The sequence below is a fragment of the Micromesistius poutassou genome (assembly GCF_964030765.1).
Source record: "Micromesistius poutassou genome assembly, chromosome: 13".
NCBI lineage: Eukaryota > Metazoa > Chordata > Actinopteri > Gadiformes > Gadidae > Micromesistius > Micromesistius poutassou.
The window spans coordinates 6,556,689-6,572,715 of NC_140283.1; the positions used below are offsets into that span (position 1 = coordinate 6,556,689).

Consider the following 16,027-nt stretch of genomic DNA (forward strand, 5'->3'; position numbering starts at 1 on the left):
GAATGGCCAACAAGAAAAGTTGAGCCACTTATCTGAGGTAATCTGATATGTTTTTCAAATTGCATTTCAAAATTATGTTTAATCCCTGATCTGGTCCACACTCTGGATATTATAGAGAACAGTATATGCTGGAGTGCTGCCATCTAGTGGCATCCTTGAAACATATAACAGCTGAGAAATACAACAGGATAATGAAAGGACATGCAGTCAAATAAACATTTTATCATTTCCTTCCACATATTGCAGTTGGTTATGTTCTATATTATGGAAAAATTGTATAATCTGTGCCGACAATAATTATAAAATACAAGATATAACATTTGTATCACTGTCTATAACAAACTTTGATTGTCATTGGCATCAGATCATTTCTTCCTTTATTTGATAATGTTTCAAAAATGATAGAAGATTGCTACTTGTCAATATGCAAATATGGCCAAATAAAGAACCAATGTTAAATATATGAAGAGGACCCACTCCTTGTCAAACATCTTGGGAGCCTTTACTTTCCCTTTCACACCTTTACAGCCATGCTGATCTCAGCTGAGCTGAATTGGGCGAAAGTCCAATTTAATCACCAATCAATCATTTTTGACACAATGCTATATACCTATTGTTTTGATTGGCTGCTTCTACTATACGAAACCTGCTTCTCAAAGCTCTGATGTGTTGCAGATGTTTCAAGCATTGTTTTGGCTGAGTTACACTTAAGTTCCCCATGCATGCATTCCAAATGGCTTAACCATGCATCTCTATAGCTGCTTTCATACATGGACGTGCATCCGTCTATTCTGCAAACCCAGCCCATGCCCCAGTGCTTTAAACATTCCAGTGGCCTGTAATCATGACGGGTGGTCTGAAGTATGGAGGTGTGATGTAAAAGATTATGATCGATTTGTTTTATTATTGCATCTAACAGATGGTTCTTGTCTTATGATGGAAATGTAACATGATGACTCTTGAAATAGCACCTACCTTAGAGATCTCTGTTTATCTGTTAGTCAATGATTGATCCTGCTACATCTCTGTGTTTCCTTCATCAGCAATACTCCTTAACATCATTGACTCATTGACCTAATTCACTCATCCACAGTTCATTGGTAGACCATCCTGCAGAAGGCTGTTGGACATGTCTTAGGAAACATGAGGAGGTTGCATATTGACCTTAATTAAATTAATTAAATACCAAGAAGTTGAAATTGATATCACTAAGTTGACGATCTGCCTTCTCATAAATGTCACACCAACCTCAATATTTAAAATAAACAATGTGTACAAATGACTGCAGTACAATTTATTGTAGCATTTGTAATTATTTACATTTTAATGCTGTTTTATATATATTATTTTTTTCCTTTCATAAAAGCTTGCTGCTCTTGCCTCATTTAATTATATTCGTATGCAAGCCTGTTGGAATATTCACTCCTTCTAGGGCATTAAACAAAGAACATAATTACGCTTTTCTTCCATCATTTGCTGTTCATTAAATGTTGGACTTCAGACAGCGTACAATGATTAAGGCTTCCTCAATCATTGTGCACACATTCCTCAAAAGGAACGCATGTGTGCAGGCCTGTGTGTGAGAGAGCGAAAGTGACATGAGCCAGGTTACACATGGACACATTGTGGATAGACACTCAACTATGACAATTTGCTCCTGTCTAATATTTTGCATACTGATAAAGTTGCTTGTGGATACTCGTATATTTAGTAGATGACTTGAAAATATATATTTAAAACCTTAATTTGCATTGGAGAATCACATGCTTTAACATGCTTTAACACTTCAAATAAAGACATTCACTCCCCCCCCCCCTCTATCTTGTGTACTCTCCCTGCTGCTGACACTGTGTCTCTCTCTCTCCCCCCCCGCTCCCCTCCAGGGTCCCGTGCGTCTGCCACCGAGCTCTCCAGCGGTGTGTACGACCTGGGTTCCCCGGTGAGCTGCGGTCCGCTGCAGGTGGTCCAGCTGGCCGAGGAGCTGCGGCTGTCCCTGGACCTGCAGCCCAGCCAGGGGCACCGAGACAGCCTCCGCTCCCAGCTGCCCGAGGAGACGGCCCAGGCCCTGCTGGACTGGCTGCAGTGCCGAGACGTGAGTGACCCCATACCCCTGCTTCCTCATACTCTTACTCTTGCTCTAGTAAGAGTATGAGTATGAAGTGCTGTACGTTGTATCTTGTGTGTCTCTGTGGGTTGTCTGCATACAGTGCGCTTCGAGGATGCTTGGTATCGTATTGGTTCTATTCTTGATGCATCAAGGATGAGCAAAATCCTCCCCCAGACAAGCCCCAGGCTCTTCCGCAGCCCGCTATAGTGTTGCTTTGGCATCTGCCGAACATCTTATAGTCTATTAGTGTCTTTGAGCCGTCTATTAGTGTGTGAGGCAAGCAGTGCACGGGCGTAGATGGGTTTTCCCAGTAAAACAGCATGAAGTCTGTTAATGTGAAGTCTCTTAATGTTACGTCTGAGGGTTTGAATCTAAACCAGGCACAGCTGGAACACACACACACACACACACACACACACACACACACAAACCCACACACGCCCACACACACACACACACACACACACACACACACACACACACACACACACACACACACACACAAATCAGCACACACTCACGCACACACACACACACACACACACCCCCACACACACACTAATACATCCACTTATTCTGCGTACACACCACAGTTGGACTATTGCACTGTGCTATAAACAGAATGGGCCTATATACAAGCAGTGTTCACTTGCACAGGATGGTTGTCCAGGTTGACTATGACTGTGTTATTATGTTATAACGTAGTGTTATTATGATGTTATTATATATTAAGATATATTACATGTCTTATGTTATCACAGTGGCGCTTTTGAAGCCAGCTAGCAGATTTTGCCTGTGGAATGAAAATAATTGCTTCAACATGGAACATGCAACGTAAGAGGAACAGTTCTCCAGACCCACAGAGGCATTTCTAAAGCATTGGAGGAAAAACTATATCAGTCAAAACACCAGCATAACTTAAATCCTACTCATTCTGCAAACCAGTTATTCGAATCTTAGGGATGCTGTCACATCATCAGGAAGGCTTATGTTGACACATTAACATGTCATTTCATTACTTATTTAATTAAAGTGGAAACTACATCCAAACAACAATGACACTTTCATATCTGAATCGCAATGATCTTCATCAATGGATGGCATGCATATATTGCTCTATATATATATATATATATATATATACATACATGCTGAACAATAAGTGACCCAATATGTGGAGGGACAGCGGTGCTATGAGCCTGATGCTGGAGAAGGAAGGAGCCTATCCAGTTATCTTCCTAGTGGAGCGTTGAGGGGAGCAGGGGCCAAACGGAGAGGGCTAAGAGGAGATCCAGTCACAGCTCCTCTGAGACACAATTACAACTCCCATGCCTGCTTCCTGTACATAACTCACCCCTGGCTCTATCTGTCTATCTCTCTCTCTCATTCTCTGTCTCTGTCTCTGTCTCTGTCTCTGTCTCTGTCTCTGTCTCTCTCTCTCTCTCTCTCATTCTCTCTCTCTCTCTCTCTCTCTCTCTCTCTCTCTCTCTCTCTCTCTCTCTCTCTTGTTTCCTCTCTCTGTCTCTCTCCCTTCTCTTTCCCCCTATTTTTATTTATCTCAAGCCTATGCTCCTGCATAATCAGGACACCTCTCCACCGTCTCCTTGTTCTTTTTGTATCCTCCTCTCTGGTCCGTCCTCTCTGCTGTCCTCTGCACACGTGCTGCGCTGCTCCTCTGTTTGGGTTCTGGGTTACTTCTGTTGGAGGGCTGGAGCGTACGGCTCCAGAAGAGTCTCTGTTCACTATGAGAAATCATTGGGAATTCATAAGGTAGGTTCTGTTCATTGTTGTTTTGTTTTTGGAACCAAGGTATCAGTTGCATGAATCACCAGTTATCTTTGTTGATTTTTTTGTATCCAATGTATGTCCAATGCCTGGTGTGAAACCATGTTATTGTTTGTCCAGTAACATTTGAAATGCATTTTGTTTGAGGAAGCAAAAGTACTGAACTGCTCACTTGCTCATTGACTCTGACTTGGTCAGAAGTTTGCCACGTGACTAGATAGTTCATATCTTGGCATCCATTGATGTCTTGAGTTTGCAATGGTATACGTTAAGTAATGACCCGTGGTAATTGAGGAAGCATCATAAGGTATACAGGTGTGTGTGTGTGTGTGTGTGTGTGTGTGTGTGTGTGTGTGTGTGTGTGTCTGTGTGTGTCTGTGTGTCTGTGTGTGTAGTGTGCAGGCTGCACAGTGTTGAAACACTGTGCAGCCCTTTCTTCATGTTCTTGTCCCTCCAACTCCATCTTTCCAATCTCTTCATGAAACATCCTAGTTTTTATCACCATCTGCCCCCCACCCCCCCTCCCAATAATTCATCATCCTTACAGCTGATTGGATCCACAAGGAGTGAGGTCACCACTACCACCATGAATTAAAAAAATAGAGAAGAAAAGCAGTCAAAGGGAAAGGATATGATCCTAAAACACACATGTGATGATATTGATATCGCTGATTCATGTACGCAGTAATATTGAAGCTAAAGTCGTGACATTGGGGTTTGGGTTTGTGAACAGCAGCCCACACACTCTCTTGTTGTCTTGCTCTGACCATTAGAAAGATGATCAAAGCCTCACATTCACACCCCTACACACACCCACACACACACACCCACACACACACACACACACACACACACACACACACACACACACACACACACACTGCAATTACCATGCATCACCCTCACCCCCCCTTCACCATCCTCACTCACCCTCCCATGCTGCAGGGCTCAAGGGTGCACTCACCCACACACACACACACACACACACACACACACACACACACACACACATGCGCACAAACACACACACAATCACACATGCACACCGGAAACAGGATAAAAGCGTATCCTGCTCATTAGTACAAAGTCTTGATGATCCGTGTCTGCAGCCCGTCCCTGTTGGAGCACAGCTCTAAATATCTTGAGTTATAAAAGCTTTCCCCCTCAAATACTGGTGAGAAAGAGAGGGAGAGGGGGATAGAGAGAGATGGAGGGACAGAGAGAAGTGAGGGGGGAAAGAGAGAGAGAGAGAGAGACAGAGAGGTACCATGGAGGTGGGTGGTTGCGATTGTTTTAGCTGTGCAGCTGTCGACAGCCAGGTGGCTCAGAGCCGACGCACCCCTTGACGTTGTGTTAAATGTGAAAAGTAGTAGTTTAATAAAGAGATAAAGGCCTGGAGATATGGTGTGTGTTTGTGTGTGCATGGGTGTATGGGTCTGTGTGTGTGTGTGTGTGTGTGTGTGTGTGTGTGTGTGTGTGTGTGTGTGTGTGTGTGTGTGTGTGTGTGTGAGAGAGAGAGTGGATAAATGTATATGTGAGCTGTAGGGTTTTGTAAACAAAGAGGAAATGGAGTTCTGCGATAATGAAATCTTACAATATTCTTACGATAAGAGAGAAAGAACACAGGTTACATGAGAGAGAGAGGTACTTGGGTATTTTGTTTCTCTAAATCTTTCTCTCTCTCTCTCTCTCTTTGTCCTTGTGCTGTGGTCCCTATATCGTCACCATCTTTAATTGGCGGTGAAAGAGAGAGAAGGAGAGAGAGAGCAAGAGAGAGAGAGAGAGAGAGCTGGCACAGATAGTTTTTTCAGCTGACATTATGGCCTGTTGCTACTTTGTTTCAAAGGCTTGCAGCAGATGCTAGTGAGAAAGTGTGTGTGTGTGTGTGTGTGTGTGTGTGTGTGTGTGTGTGTGTGTGTGTGTGTGTGTGTGTGTGTGTGTGTGAGTGTGTGTGTGCGTGTGTTTCTGTGAGTGTGAATGAGAGACTGAAACAGAGCCAAGACTCAAGGACTTGAATGCAAACAGAGGGAAGGAAAAGCTTGCCTCTTTATGCTGTGAGCAGAGAAACTCAGCCATTTGGCTCATTCACACACCGGACATCTGCACTGAACGAGTGACGTGAGAGGGCGAGGGAGAAAGAAAACGCAAAGTAAGACACTTAAAGAGGCAGAGAGCGAGAGAGAGGGAGAAAGAGGGAGAGAGAGAGGGAGAGAGGGAGAGAGCCCAAGGAAAAGGAGGGCGGGGACTAGACAAGAAAATAGAGAGAAGCAACACAACAGCCCAGAGCACAACTGAACGTTGCAAGAGTGGGGAGGGAGGAGGGCAGCATAGCAAGGGAGAGAAAGAGAGAGAGAGGGAGGGTGACAGAGAGAGTAACAGAGACAAAGAGTGAGTGAGAGGGTGTGATAGGGGGAGAAAGAGGTGGGAAAGAAGGGTGAAAAGACAGAAAAGGGTGAGTTTACCAAGTCAGCGGACAAGCACAAACTCTCAAACACACACACACACACGCACACACACACACTCTCTCACACACACACACACACACACACACACACACGTCTGTTCTCATGTTGCGCTGCACTGCTGCCGACTATACAACACATTTAAAAGCGGCAAACTGAAAACAAAAGAGTGAGAGAAGCATCTGATACTGACATACACTCAAACACACTCACACACACACACACACACACACACACAACACACACACGCACACACACATGGCAACGGGCAGAGACAGTGAGTGGCAGGGTAGCGATGGGCAGTGAGCATGGATTCTCCCATTGACTTCCACAAGCACTTCTCCTGGCTCAAAAAGGTGAGGATCATCTCCGTCTTTGACCTTCATTTTCTTACTTTCTCTTATGTAGTTTGATTATGTTTGTACAAATGATTTACACACATAGCTCACATAGTTTGAGGTCTGCAAATGTAGGTTGTGCATTCTTATAGGTCCAGCCTATTACTCTATACATACTCTTAAGGCTGTGTGAGAAGGGATGCGTGTGTTTATGTGTGTATGATAGATTTAAAAAGAATGCTGCTCTTCACTCAATCAGTCCGGTGTGTGTGTGTGTGTGTGTGTGTGTCTCTGTTTCTCTGTGTGCGTGTGTGTGAGTGCATGCATGTGAGAAGGAGGGGCAGTAATCAGTTAAAAAATACAGTAATCATCAGCTGATTTGCGTTAACAAACAAAGCTGCTACTGATAGCATACGTCCAGAGAGAGAGGGAGAGTGAGAGAGAGAGAGGGCGAGAGAGAGATATAGAGCGTCATCCGTTGGTTTCATGCTATTGCTATAGTTTGACATAAGACACTGCCAACAAAAACGCCTCATATTCCAAATGTTGATGCTCAGAGAAGTGTTGTTTAATTGGTTGTTGGCAGTTCCAGTTCAGAGCTAATCTTACATTGAGGTCATGTTGGGGTCTGTCATATTATCATGGTCGCAGGGAGCTGAAGTAAAGCATGTAAGTTGGCGTTTTTTGGTCATTGACTGATCCTTACAGTGCACTGTGTCTTTCTATGGGTCTGTCACAAGGGATTTGTGCAAGTTCAATGCAATTTGTTTTATCAAAGGGCTTCTGGTGAGAGTTTGAAAACGACCTTTGTTATAAAACAAATTGAAGGGGTGCCTTTCAAAACTGCAGAAAACATGTATTTTTGAACATATTTGAAATGTAAGTCCACATGGTTTGGTATTTCTAGGAATCGTTAATTAATTAATTTGTTACTTGATGAGCCATCAAAGACAAAGAAGGTCTCAGAGACTTGAAGAATCACTATACACTACCAAACAAATAGATTTTTAATACGTTTGATGATCATGTCTTTTTGTTAAAACTGGAAATATTCTAAAGATGCAGTATGTACGATTTAGGGGCATTTAGTGAGAGGCTGCAGATGGAACCAACTGAATACCACAGGATTGAGCAGCCAAGTGTCACGTTTTGAGGTTCCTTGATAGAAGCAAGATAGTGATTATGATAAAGAATTTAAAACATGTCTTTTCTAGAGCTGTTTTCTGTAGAAACATGGCTCTATAATATGGCTTGCTCCCTTTAAGAGGACGAGCTCTTAAGAGGACGATGTATAGAGCTCATTGGTAACAAAAACGATTCATATTTTCATCGGATTATACTCTAATAAAACAAACGTGGGAATATTATATTCCATTTCTGCAAAGTCTGTTCCGCTAGATGCCACTCAATTCTGGCAATTTAAATTTTACCTAGAAATTATACTGCCTGAAATCCTCTTTAGATTTTGTAATAACTAAAGAAACAGAACTATTACAGACACGCCTTGAGGCGGTCCCTAGGCATGTCTTTATAGTTTTTCAACAGGAAAGCCCCCATTATTTCCCATTCAGACGCCCTTTAAGGGTTTTTTCAAAAGTAGGCGATGCTATTCCATGCTGTCATGGATTCTTAGGCACTGTAATCATGCCAGTCATTAGCAGTTCCCTACAAACCTAGTTCCCGTGACCAATCGTTACATTTTTCTGCTTTGAGCTGTGTGTAGTTCCTGATCTGATGAGCTGAACGACATGCGTGAAAACACACAGCCGGCAGCTGCCTCACTGGAGCTCTGGCAGAGCAGTCATGACCAGGATCACCTCTGTGCTGCTCATTTCCTCAGCACTGCTTTGCTCCTAAATAACCACTGATTAACAACTTCAAACTATAGAGCCATACAAATGTGTTGCGTCAGGATTCACCAATTGGAACGCAAAAGTTTGACAAAAGTGCCTTTAGTAAAAAACAGGTGAATCCAAACAAGAATGTTGTATAGCATGATACGCCAATGATGTAGACATCATTGTCATAAGTTTCTGCCCCTGTCTCTTCTCCCCATGTCCTCTTTGCATTTCAGAGAAGGATGTTGTTAAACATGACCATATGGTCACTGTCAGCACTAGCAGTCTGTATACGCCTATGTCTAAACTCTGTGAACTGCAGCTGCATGTGTTTCGTCAGGGAGACTGAGATGGATGGCTATATTGAAAGCGTACCCATGTGAGGGCTATGTGTGAATGTCTATCTGTAGGTGTGCAGATGTAATGTGTCGACAGAATTTGGCACATTGCAAGTTGTTTTATATGTACAGTAAATATTTTACAAAAAAAGGAATGGGGGGACTGTCTCGATTTACATACTGGCTTATGAAGATTATTTCGTTAAAGTTATGCAGCTCCAAGTTATGCAGCTCCAAGCTCCAAGATTGTTTAGCACATTTAGTTTAGTCTTGACATTCTGGCTTCTAAAGACTTGAGAGACCAAAGAATGATCTTTGCCTATGAAATGGTGTGTGTGTGTGTGTGTGTGTGTGTGTGTGTGTGTGTGTGTGTGTGGTGGGGGGGGGGGGGTGGGGTCTCACAAACCAGACTTTAGAGACTTTAGATTAATAATACAATGTGTGATGGAGGCCAAACTTAAATCTGGTTTCACTTTGTTTCATCTCCAATTTGTTTCGACCTCTGGAGGCAGGGATCATCATCGTCACCGGATTGGCTAACAACAAACAAACTCAGCCAGCACTAGTGAATTCGTCCCAGTGTTTGTTTCAGTTTTTGGTTTTCGGCATAGGCCACCTCCCCCCAGAAGTTTTGCTTTAACATTTACATTTAGGGCATTTACCAGACGCATTATCCAAATCGACTTACGATAAGTACATTTGTCAGGAGAAAGAGAAACTAAACTATATCGCTGTCGGTGCAGTTAGGAAGTTGTGCCGAGCACTTACAATTGCTAGGTTAACAACATGATATTATAGTTCTAGCAGATTCCAGATCATCGGTAGACTAAACAAACTCATTGTCACTTATCAACTTTAACAAATGCTATTTTACCTAACCCTTTTCTTTTGTGTTTTTGTGTTTTCTTCCCAGGTGAACCTCTGCTCCCCAGCCGTCAATGAATCTTACCAAGAACGACTGCTTCGCCTAGAGGGAGATAAGGAGTCTCTGGTGCTACAGGTCAGTGTATGGGTCTGTGTGTGTGTGTGTGTGTGTGTGTGTGTGTGTGTGTGTGTGTGTGTGTGTGTGTGTGTGTGTGTGCGTGTGCGTGTATGTGTGTGTGTGGGTTTGGTTGCATGCATAAGTATATTAGATTGTGTAATTTATTATGGATTTATGGGACCCTCATTCCATTCCTGCAAGCAGGAGGAAGGTTGATCTGCTGCTCTGCCGGTCAGCTGAGGCGTGCATGACTTGCAGGGTAGGCATCTATGCAGACAGTGTTCTGCCAGAACTCATGTGATGCTCTGTTACCTGAGAGGAGCTACTCTCCAAGCAAGGGGCAATCATCCGTAGCTGGCTACTGTATTGTTATGGTGTCAATGGTTGTATTTTATTGTCCAGCATTTTTGTGATACTTCTTCAAAGTCAACATAGGCAAATAGGAGCATCATAGAGGGAAGTGAAAAAAGAGGGAAGAGACCCACAAAAAAAAATCGCCAGAGTTCTCCTTTAACAAATCATCTGAAAATGTTTCAGAACCCCCTCCCCATCTCTTATGGTTGTCACAGTGATAATCTATTGTTGTGGTGAAGTGTGTCCCGATGCCAGCTCTGGGCAGGTATATCTTTGAGGTTTCTTCCACAGCAGACTGTTATCAGACATGCTGCTGGGCTCTGTCTGAGCTTGTATAGCCCAGCAGCACGGATGTGATGTCAACGATAGCATCAGTCCTGCAAATTATACACCTCTCTCTGGGGTCAAGGTGAGGGTAACATCAGCAGTAGGTAGATATCCATCTTTAGTCCTTCTTACCTTCGTCATGGGGGATAAGCCATAGTGAATATATTTAGAGCTAGTAGAGCCCTATGAAATCTGTTTTATTATCTTCCAAATTCCGTTTTTTTTCCCCCAAATTCAGTTTTTTCCTTTTTTTTCAGAATTCTGTGTTTTAAGATTTTTGCTAATGTTATCATCAGAGATGCTTTTATGAATTAATAAAACGTCAACAAAGATATATAACAGTACATTTTAATTTTTTTAACTATGGAACGACAGTGAGCTAGATGGAGAGGCAGACAGCTGCTGACAGCATTGTGATATTTCATAACGGTTGTTTGGGAATAATAATATTCATGCGGACAGCTCAGAAATTACGATTTTCAGAACGATCTTCAATAAACAGTCATCTTTTGGTCCAACACATGGGGCCGTGAGTTTGTCGGAGACTGCTCTCATTATCGCGCAACTCTCCCCCCTGTTCGCAATGCTTCACTAGAAACAAGCTTTTCTGTTTTTTCTGAGGGCACTTCAGACTCGGCGCAGCCACAAAGTCCTTAATAGATCTGCGTCTTGAATCTTGCAGATCGTTCTGTACTAGTTCTGGTGGTTTGAGGAGGCGTGCTCTGGTAACACAGAGCTGTTTTACAGGGGGGGACGACTTTGTCGTCTCGGATGGCATCTTTGACAGTTGTGAGGTGACGATCCTCCACCCCTCACAAAACGCTGCAATCCAAAACTGACTTATGTATTTATGCCAACTCGTCTGTAATTTTACAATTATGAAATCATTAGGTTACTACAATAATCAGGCCAACTTTTTTATTATTTCTTATCAAGTTCAACCAAATGATGGACAATTTCACAAATTCTGCCAGATTCCACATTTTACACAGTTGATTCCATTTTTAGTACCAGATTCCGTGAATCCGTCCGTGATTTCCGCATCGCGGAAATCATAGGGCCCTAATCTAGGCCGTCGGGACGATCGGGAGTTTTCCCGGTCGGCCGGTCGGCCACTGAGGTCAGGTGGACCAGCCCACATTTAATGTGGGCCCCCCCCCCCCCGTCCCCCCGTCAACAATCGCGATCGCTACTCCACTGGGCTGGTGGTGGGCCGGTGGTGGGCTGGGCTGGGCCGGTCAGAATTCTCCCGGTGGCTTTTAATGCCCCACTCCGCCCCTGTTTGTGCTTGTGGGTGTGCGTGCATGTGTGTGTTTGTTTGCGTATGTTTTAGATGGGGAGGGAATGGTGTAACCTGTGAACACCTGAGATTACTAAATTCACTCAAAATGGGAGTTGTAAACTTCTCTTCAAAAGGTTCCAAAACAAATCTCTAATCCCTTTTCGTACTCACACACCCCCAACTCCCTCTAATCTAAAACACACACAAATATCCAGACACCAACTTGCATTCCTGAAGCTTGTCTTCAGGAAGCTTATCTCTTGCTGATTGGTCGAAAGTTGCAAGGAGTGGGACTTGTTCTGAGAGGCAGTGTATTTAATTGGCTGTTGACAGGTTCTCCCATGGTGCTTTGCTACACCTTCCTCCCCTTCACCTGCTTTTCCCTTGGGACTCGGTGAGTGTGTGTGTGTGTGTGTGTGTGTGTGTGTGTGTGTGTGTGTGTGTGTGTGTGTGTGTATGTGTGTGTGTGTGTGTGTGTGTGTGTCACACCCGTTGTTCATATCACCACTCTGTAAGTGCCGGTAGTCCAGGGAACTTTCACCTGCTTTGTGTGTGTGTGTGTGTGTGTGTGTGTGTGTGACGCTCAACAGAGTAGCATTAAGCTAAGGGGAGAGAATGACATTGCCTTTTCATTCTGCTTTTCAGAATGTAAGTTCATTATGTTTTTTATTAATTTAGGACAGCACGACTCTTATGTATGGGTGTATGGTGACATGACAGAGCTATATATTGTTGAGAGTTGGACTCTTGAAGTATGTCTTGTTCGTTAGTGTATAATATTACGTGGATTATTGTGTACTGACATGTTACAGATTTACAGTGTACATCTTTTATAAAGTATGTGTAATTTTTGTATGAAATGTCACATTAAAGGCTTAGTTACTTTGTTAGTAAGCAAGAGACAGGGTAGTTCGGGATTCTTCACAAAGAGTAAAGTCAACGAATGTTACGATACATTATAGAACACTAGCACAGATTACAGACGTGTTTTAGTGTTTTCTAAATTCTTGGTGGGTCATTTGATGGTGAATTCTGCGTATTCTGGCATCGGGTGAGTGTTGACTGAGCGATACGATGGTTGGTCATAGTGGAGTACTCTGCATTCCTGAGTGCTGAATAACTCAAGCTTGCTTTTTGCGTCAAGGAATGTCGGGATATGTTGAGTGCAGCATCGGAAAGAGCAAATAAATAGAGAACGAGCACCGTCAGCCAAAACTGAGCTTTTTGCGTGCGTGCGTTTGTGTGTGTGTGTGTGTGTGTGTGTGTTACCCCCATCTAGGTGAGCGTGCTGACTGATCAGGTAGAAGCCCAGGGGGAGAAGATCAGAGATCTCGAGAGTGCTCTCGAGGAACACCATCAGAAACTGGTCTCCACGGAGGAGATGCTACAGCAGGTAGGACACGCACACACACACACACACACACACACACAAAACGCTCATTTGTCTACTTGCACAGTGGTGTTGATTCATTGTGTTGCCTGTGTTCCTCTTTAAAGCTAGTTTTGTGTGTAAACAGCTCACTTACGTTGTCATGTGTTGTGGTAATATGACGTAACATGAGCTTGTTGTTGATCTAAATACCGCTCTGTGGAGATGGTGTCACTCTGACTGGAAACTGCCCTTGGGTTATCCTTTTGTTATTTTGAATAAATCGGCAGAATTGAATGAGTAAAGAAGAAGAAGCTTCAGTATAAATGTCCAATGCTGTGTGTTTCATGGGGCTACATTTCCTGACACACTTAAACTCACTTCCTGTGTGTCTAAGATTGTATCACCACTGTTTGCACTCAACCAGAGGAGCTAACCACCGGGAAATGGATGAATGGATTTCACATGTTCATACCCAGACATTTTTAATGCCTTTGGACAAAGAGCACACAGGGACACTGAAAGTGCCTAAAAGTGACACCGGTCTTCCTCTCTGCATGACTGCTTAGGGCACACCAAGTCTTGAACTGCTCATCTTTACAGATTGTTTTAGGATTTGATGAATACAAAAAAAGAAGAAGCAAAATAACGCTATAGCTAGCAGGGATCGCAGAACTCGGTGCTTGTATTTATTAATATTATTTTTACAATGTTGTGTCTGAGCATGTGATCCAGTGTGGCGTCAGACAGGGTGGTGGTGGGGCGGCGCTGGAGGACCTTGGCACGACCATGTCCAACACAACACAGCTTTGATTATCTCCCATCAAAGAATCAACCGTCTGTTCTGCCCACATTTGATCAGCATCTCCCCTCCCCATCTTGTTTGTTTCCGCATGATGGGGCCACCCTGATGCCTGGCAGTCCTGTGTTAAGCACTCCCCTCCAGGTGATCGGGCTTCTCAAAGGAGCGCCACAGAGCGTGGTTGTTTTTATGCAAACATGAAAAGATGGAGGAAAAGAAAGGAATACATTTTAGCAAAGCAATAACAAATGATATGTACTGCTGTCATTGTAATCTATTCAAAACTCATAGATTCAATTTTTTTTTTTTTTTTAAGCATCCAGTAGCATTGTAGTACTGCTAATACTACTATAATCATTGGTATTGCTGTGGCACGTGATCGCGAGCAGGACTTAATCTGCACAGCCTTTTTGTGTGTGTGTGCGTGCGTGCGTGCCTGCGTGCGTGGTGCGTGCGTGCGTGCATGCCTGTGTGCGTGCGTGCGTGTGTGTGTGTTTGTGCGTGTGACGTGTGTGTGAGTACTAATCAAACAACTCCTGAGATAATCATGTGTGTCTTTAGTGACCTTCCAATAGTGTTTAAGGTTGGCGTGTGTGTGCGTCGTATGATGTTGAGAGGCTATAGTGAGAGGGAAAGAGAGGGACGGGGTGTACTCACCCATCCATGTAATGCATTGTGTCGGGCCTACACTGTTTTTGAACAAGGGCTTTTAACGTAGGACACATGCGTTCTCTTTCGCATTCTCTCTTTTGCGTATACACATAGACACTGACACACACTTGCGCTGTTATTTTCCCAGCGTAGTTACAGCATAAGTGAAAGATGCTTATACTCATGGGAATTGTGTTGTCTCGAAGGACAACACAAAACAACATAGTTGAGTCGTTTATTCAGTCAGCCGTGGTTTCAACTGCTACGGTATTTGTTCATAAATCCATTCATTCATCCCCCTTTATCCTCATCTATTCATGTTGAATAAACACTATGAGTCATTCAACCTGAACATCAAAGCAAGAAGTGCATTAAACCTTTCCCATGCGGTCACGTGTGCTGTAAAACCGGCCCAGCAGCCCTATGCAAGCCGGGCCGTGACCAGAGACATGAGCTCCAAACACCAGGGCTTATCCCCCTTCACCTGACCCAGCACCATGGTTGTACGTTAGCATTAAGGACCATAGCGTGTGTGTGTGTGTGTGTGTGTGTGTGTGTGGGTAGATGGGTGGATGGATGTTTTAATATTTGTCTTCATGCATGCATTTGTCTGTATATGTGACTTGTAATTGCAATTGTGTATGTGTGCGCGTGTGTGTGTGTGTGTGTGTGTGTGTGTGTGTGTGTGTGTGTTTGTGTGTGTGTGTGTGTGTGCGTGTGCGTGTGTGTGTCTATGGTAATGATAGTGCCTGGGCTGTCTTTATCTCTGCTGTTCTCTTATTAAATGGCCCACGTGACGGAGGCTAACTGTTATGACAGAGCAGGGTGACTGTACAGGCGTCGCCTGGAGCTCAACTCAACCGTTCGTCATGCATGAATCTTTTTCATCTACGGCAGTTGAAATTTCTCATCAATCAAATAGGGTTGAATTATGTTTTCTTGTGACCCATAAAGGGGGATGTGACTCTTACGCAAGAGGCTGGTTCCCATGGGCCTTGCCTTTTTTATTCAAGTGATTCTTTGATTATGAAACAGATGTTTTGGTCAGGTTGAAATCGTGTTGGGCTGCTGACTCAGCAGGTCAGGTGTGTGTTGTAACCTGCTGGCGTCTTCCTCGGAAAGCCCATACTTTATCACGACCATTTATGGTGAAAATATACAGGAACATGTTGAAGCGACGACATGCTATTATGCTATTATTATATTTATTAATAAAATAAATGACATGTGCTTCAGTGCGTAGGATCTAGTGGCATCTATCACATATTTTTTGTTGGATTATATACGGATTAAAACATACTTGTGAATATTATGGTCCATTTCTGCCAAGTTCGTTCTGCTTGATGCCAGTAAATTCTACACACTGCTGCTTTAGTATTCTCTGCCAGAGGA

The 16,027-nt window shown here is 43.5% G+C and overlaps 1 protein-coding gene across 6 annotated transcripts in view; it reads left to right on the plus strand.

The window, feature by feature from the left end:
• ppfibp2b (PPFIA binding protein 2b) overlaps positions 1-16,027 on the plus strand; it is a 49,232-nt gene that overhangs the window by 10,792 nt on the left and 22,413 nt on the right. For 5 of the 6 annotated variants that reach the window (XM_084477238.1, XM_084477239.1, XM_084477241.1 and 2 more), the window contains exons 3-5: positions 1,884-2,092; positions 9,782-9,868; positions 13,093-13,206. In XM_084477238.1, coding sequence (XP_084333364.1) covers positions 1,884-2,092; positions 9,782-9,868; positions 13,093-13,206 — 410 coding nt within the window. Of the gene's footprint in view, positions 1-1,883; positions 2,093-6,385; positions 6,711-9,781; positions 9,869-13,092; positions 13,207-16,027 lie in introns of those variants that run through there. The other variant, XM_084477243.1, reaches the window with a different exon arrangement.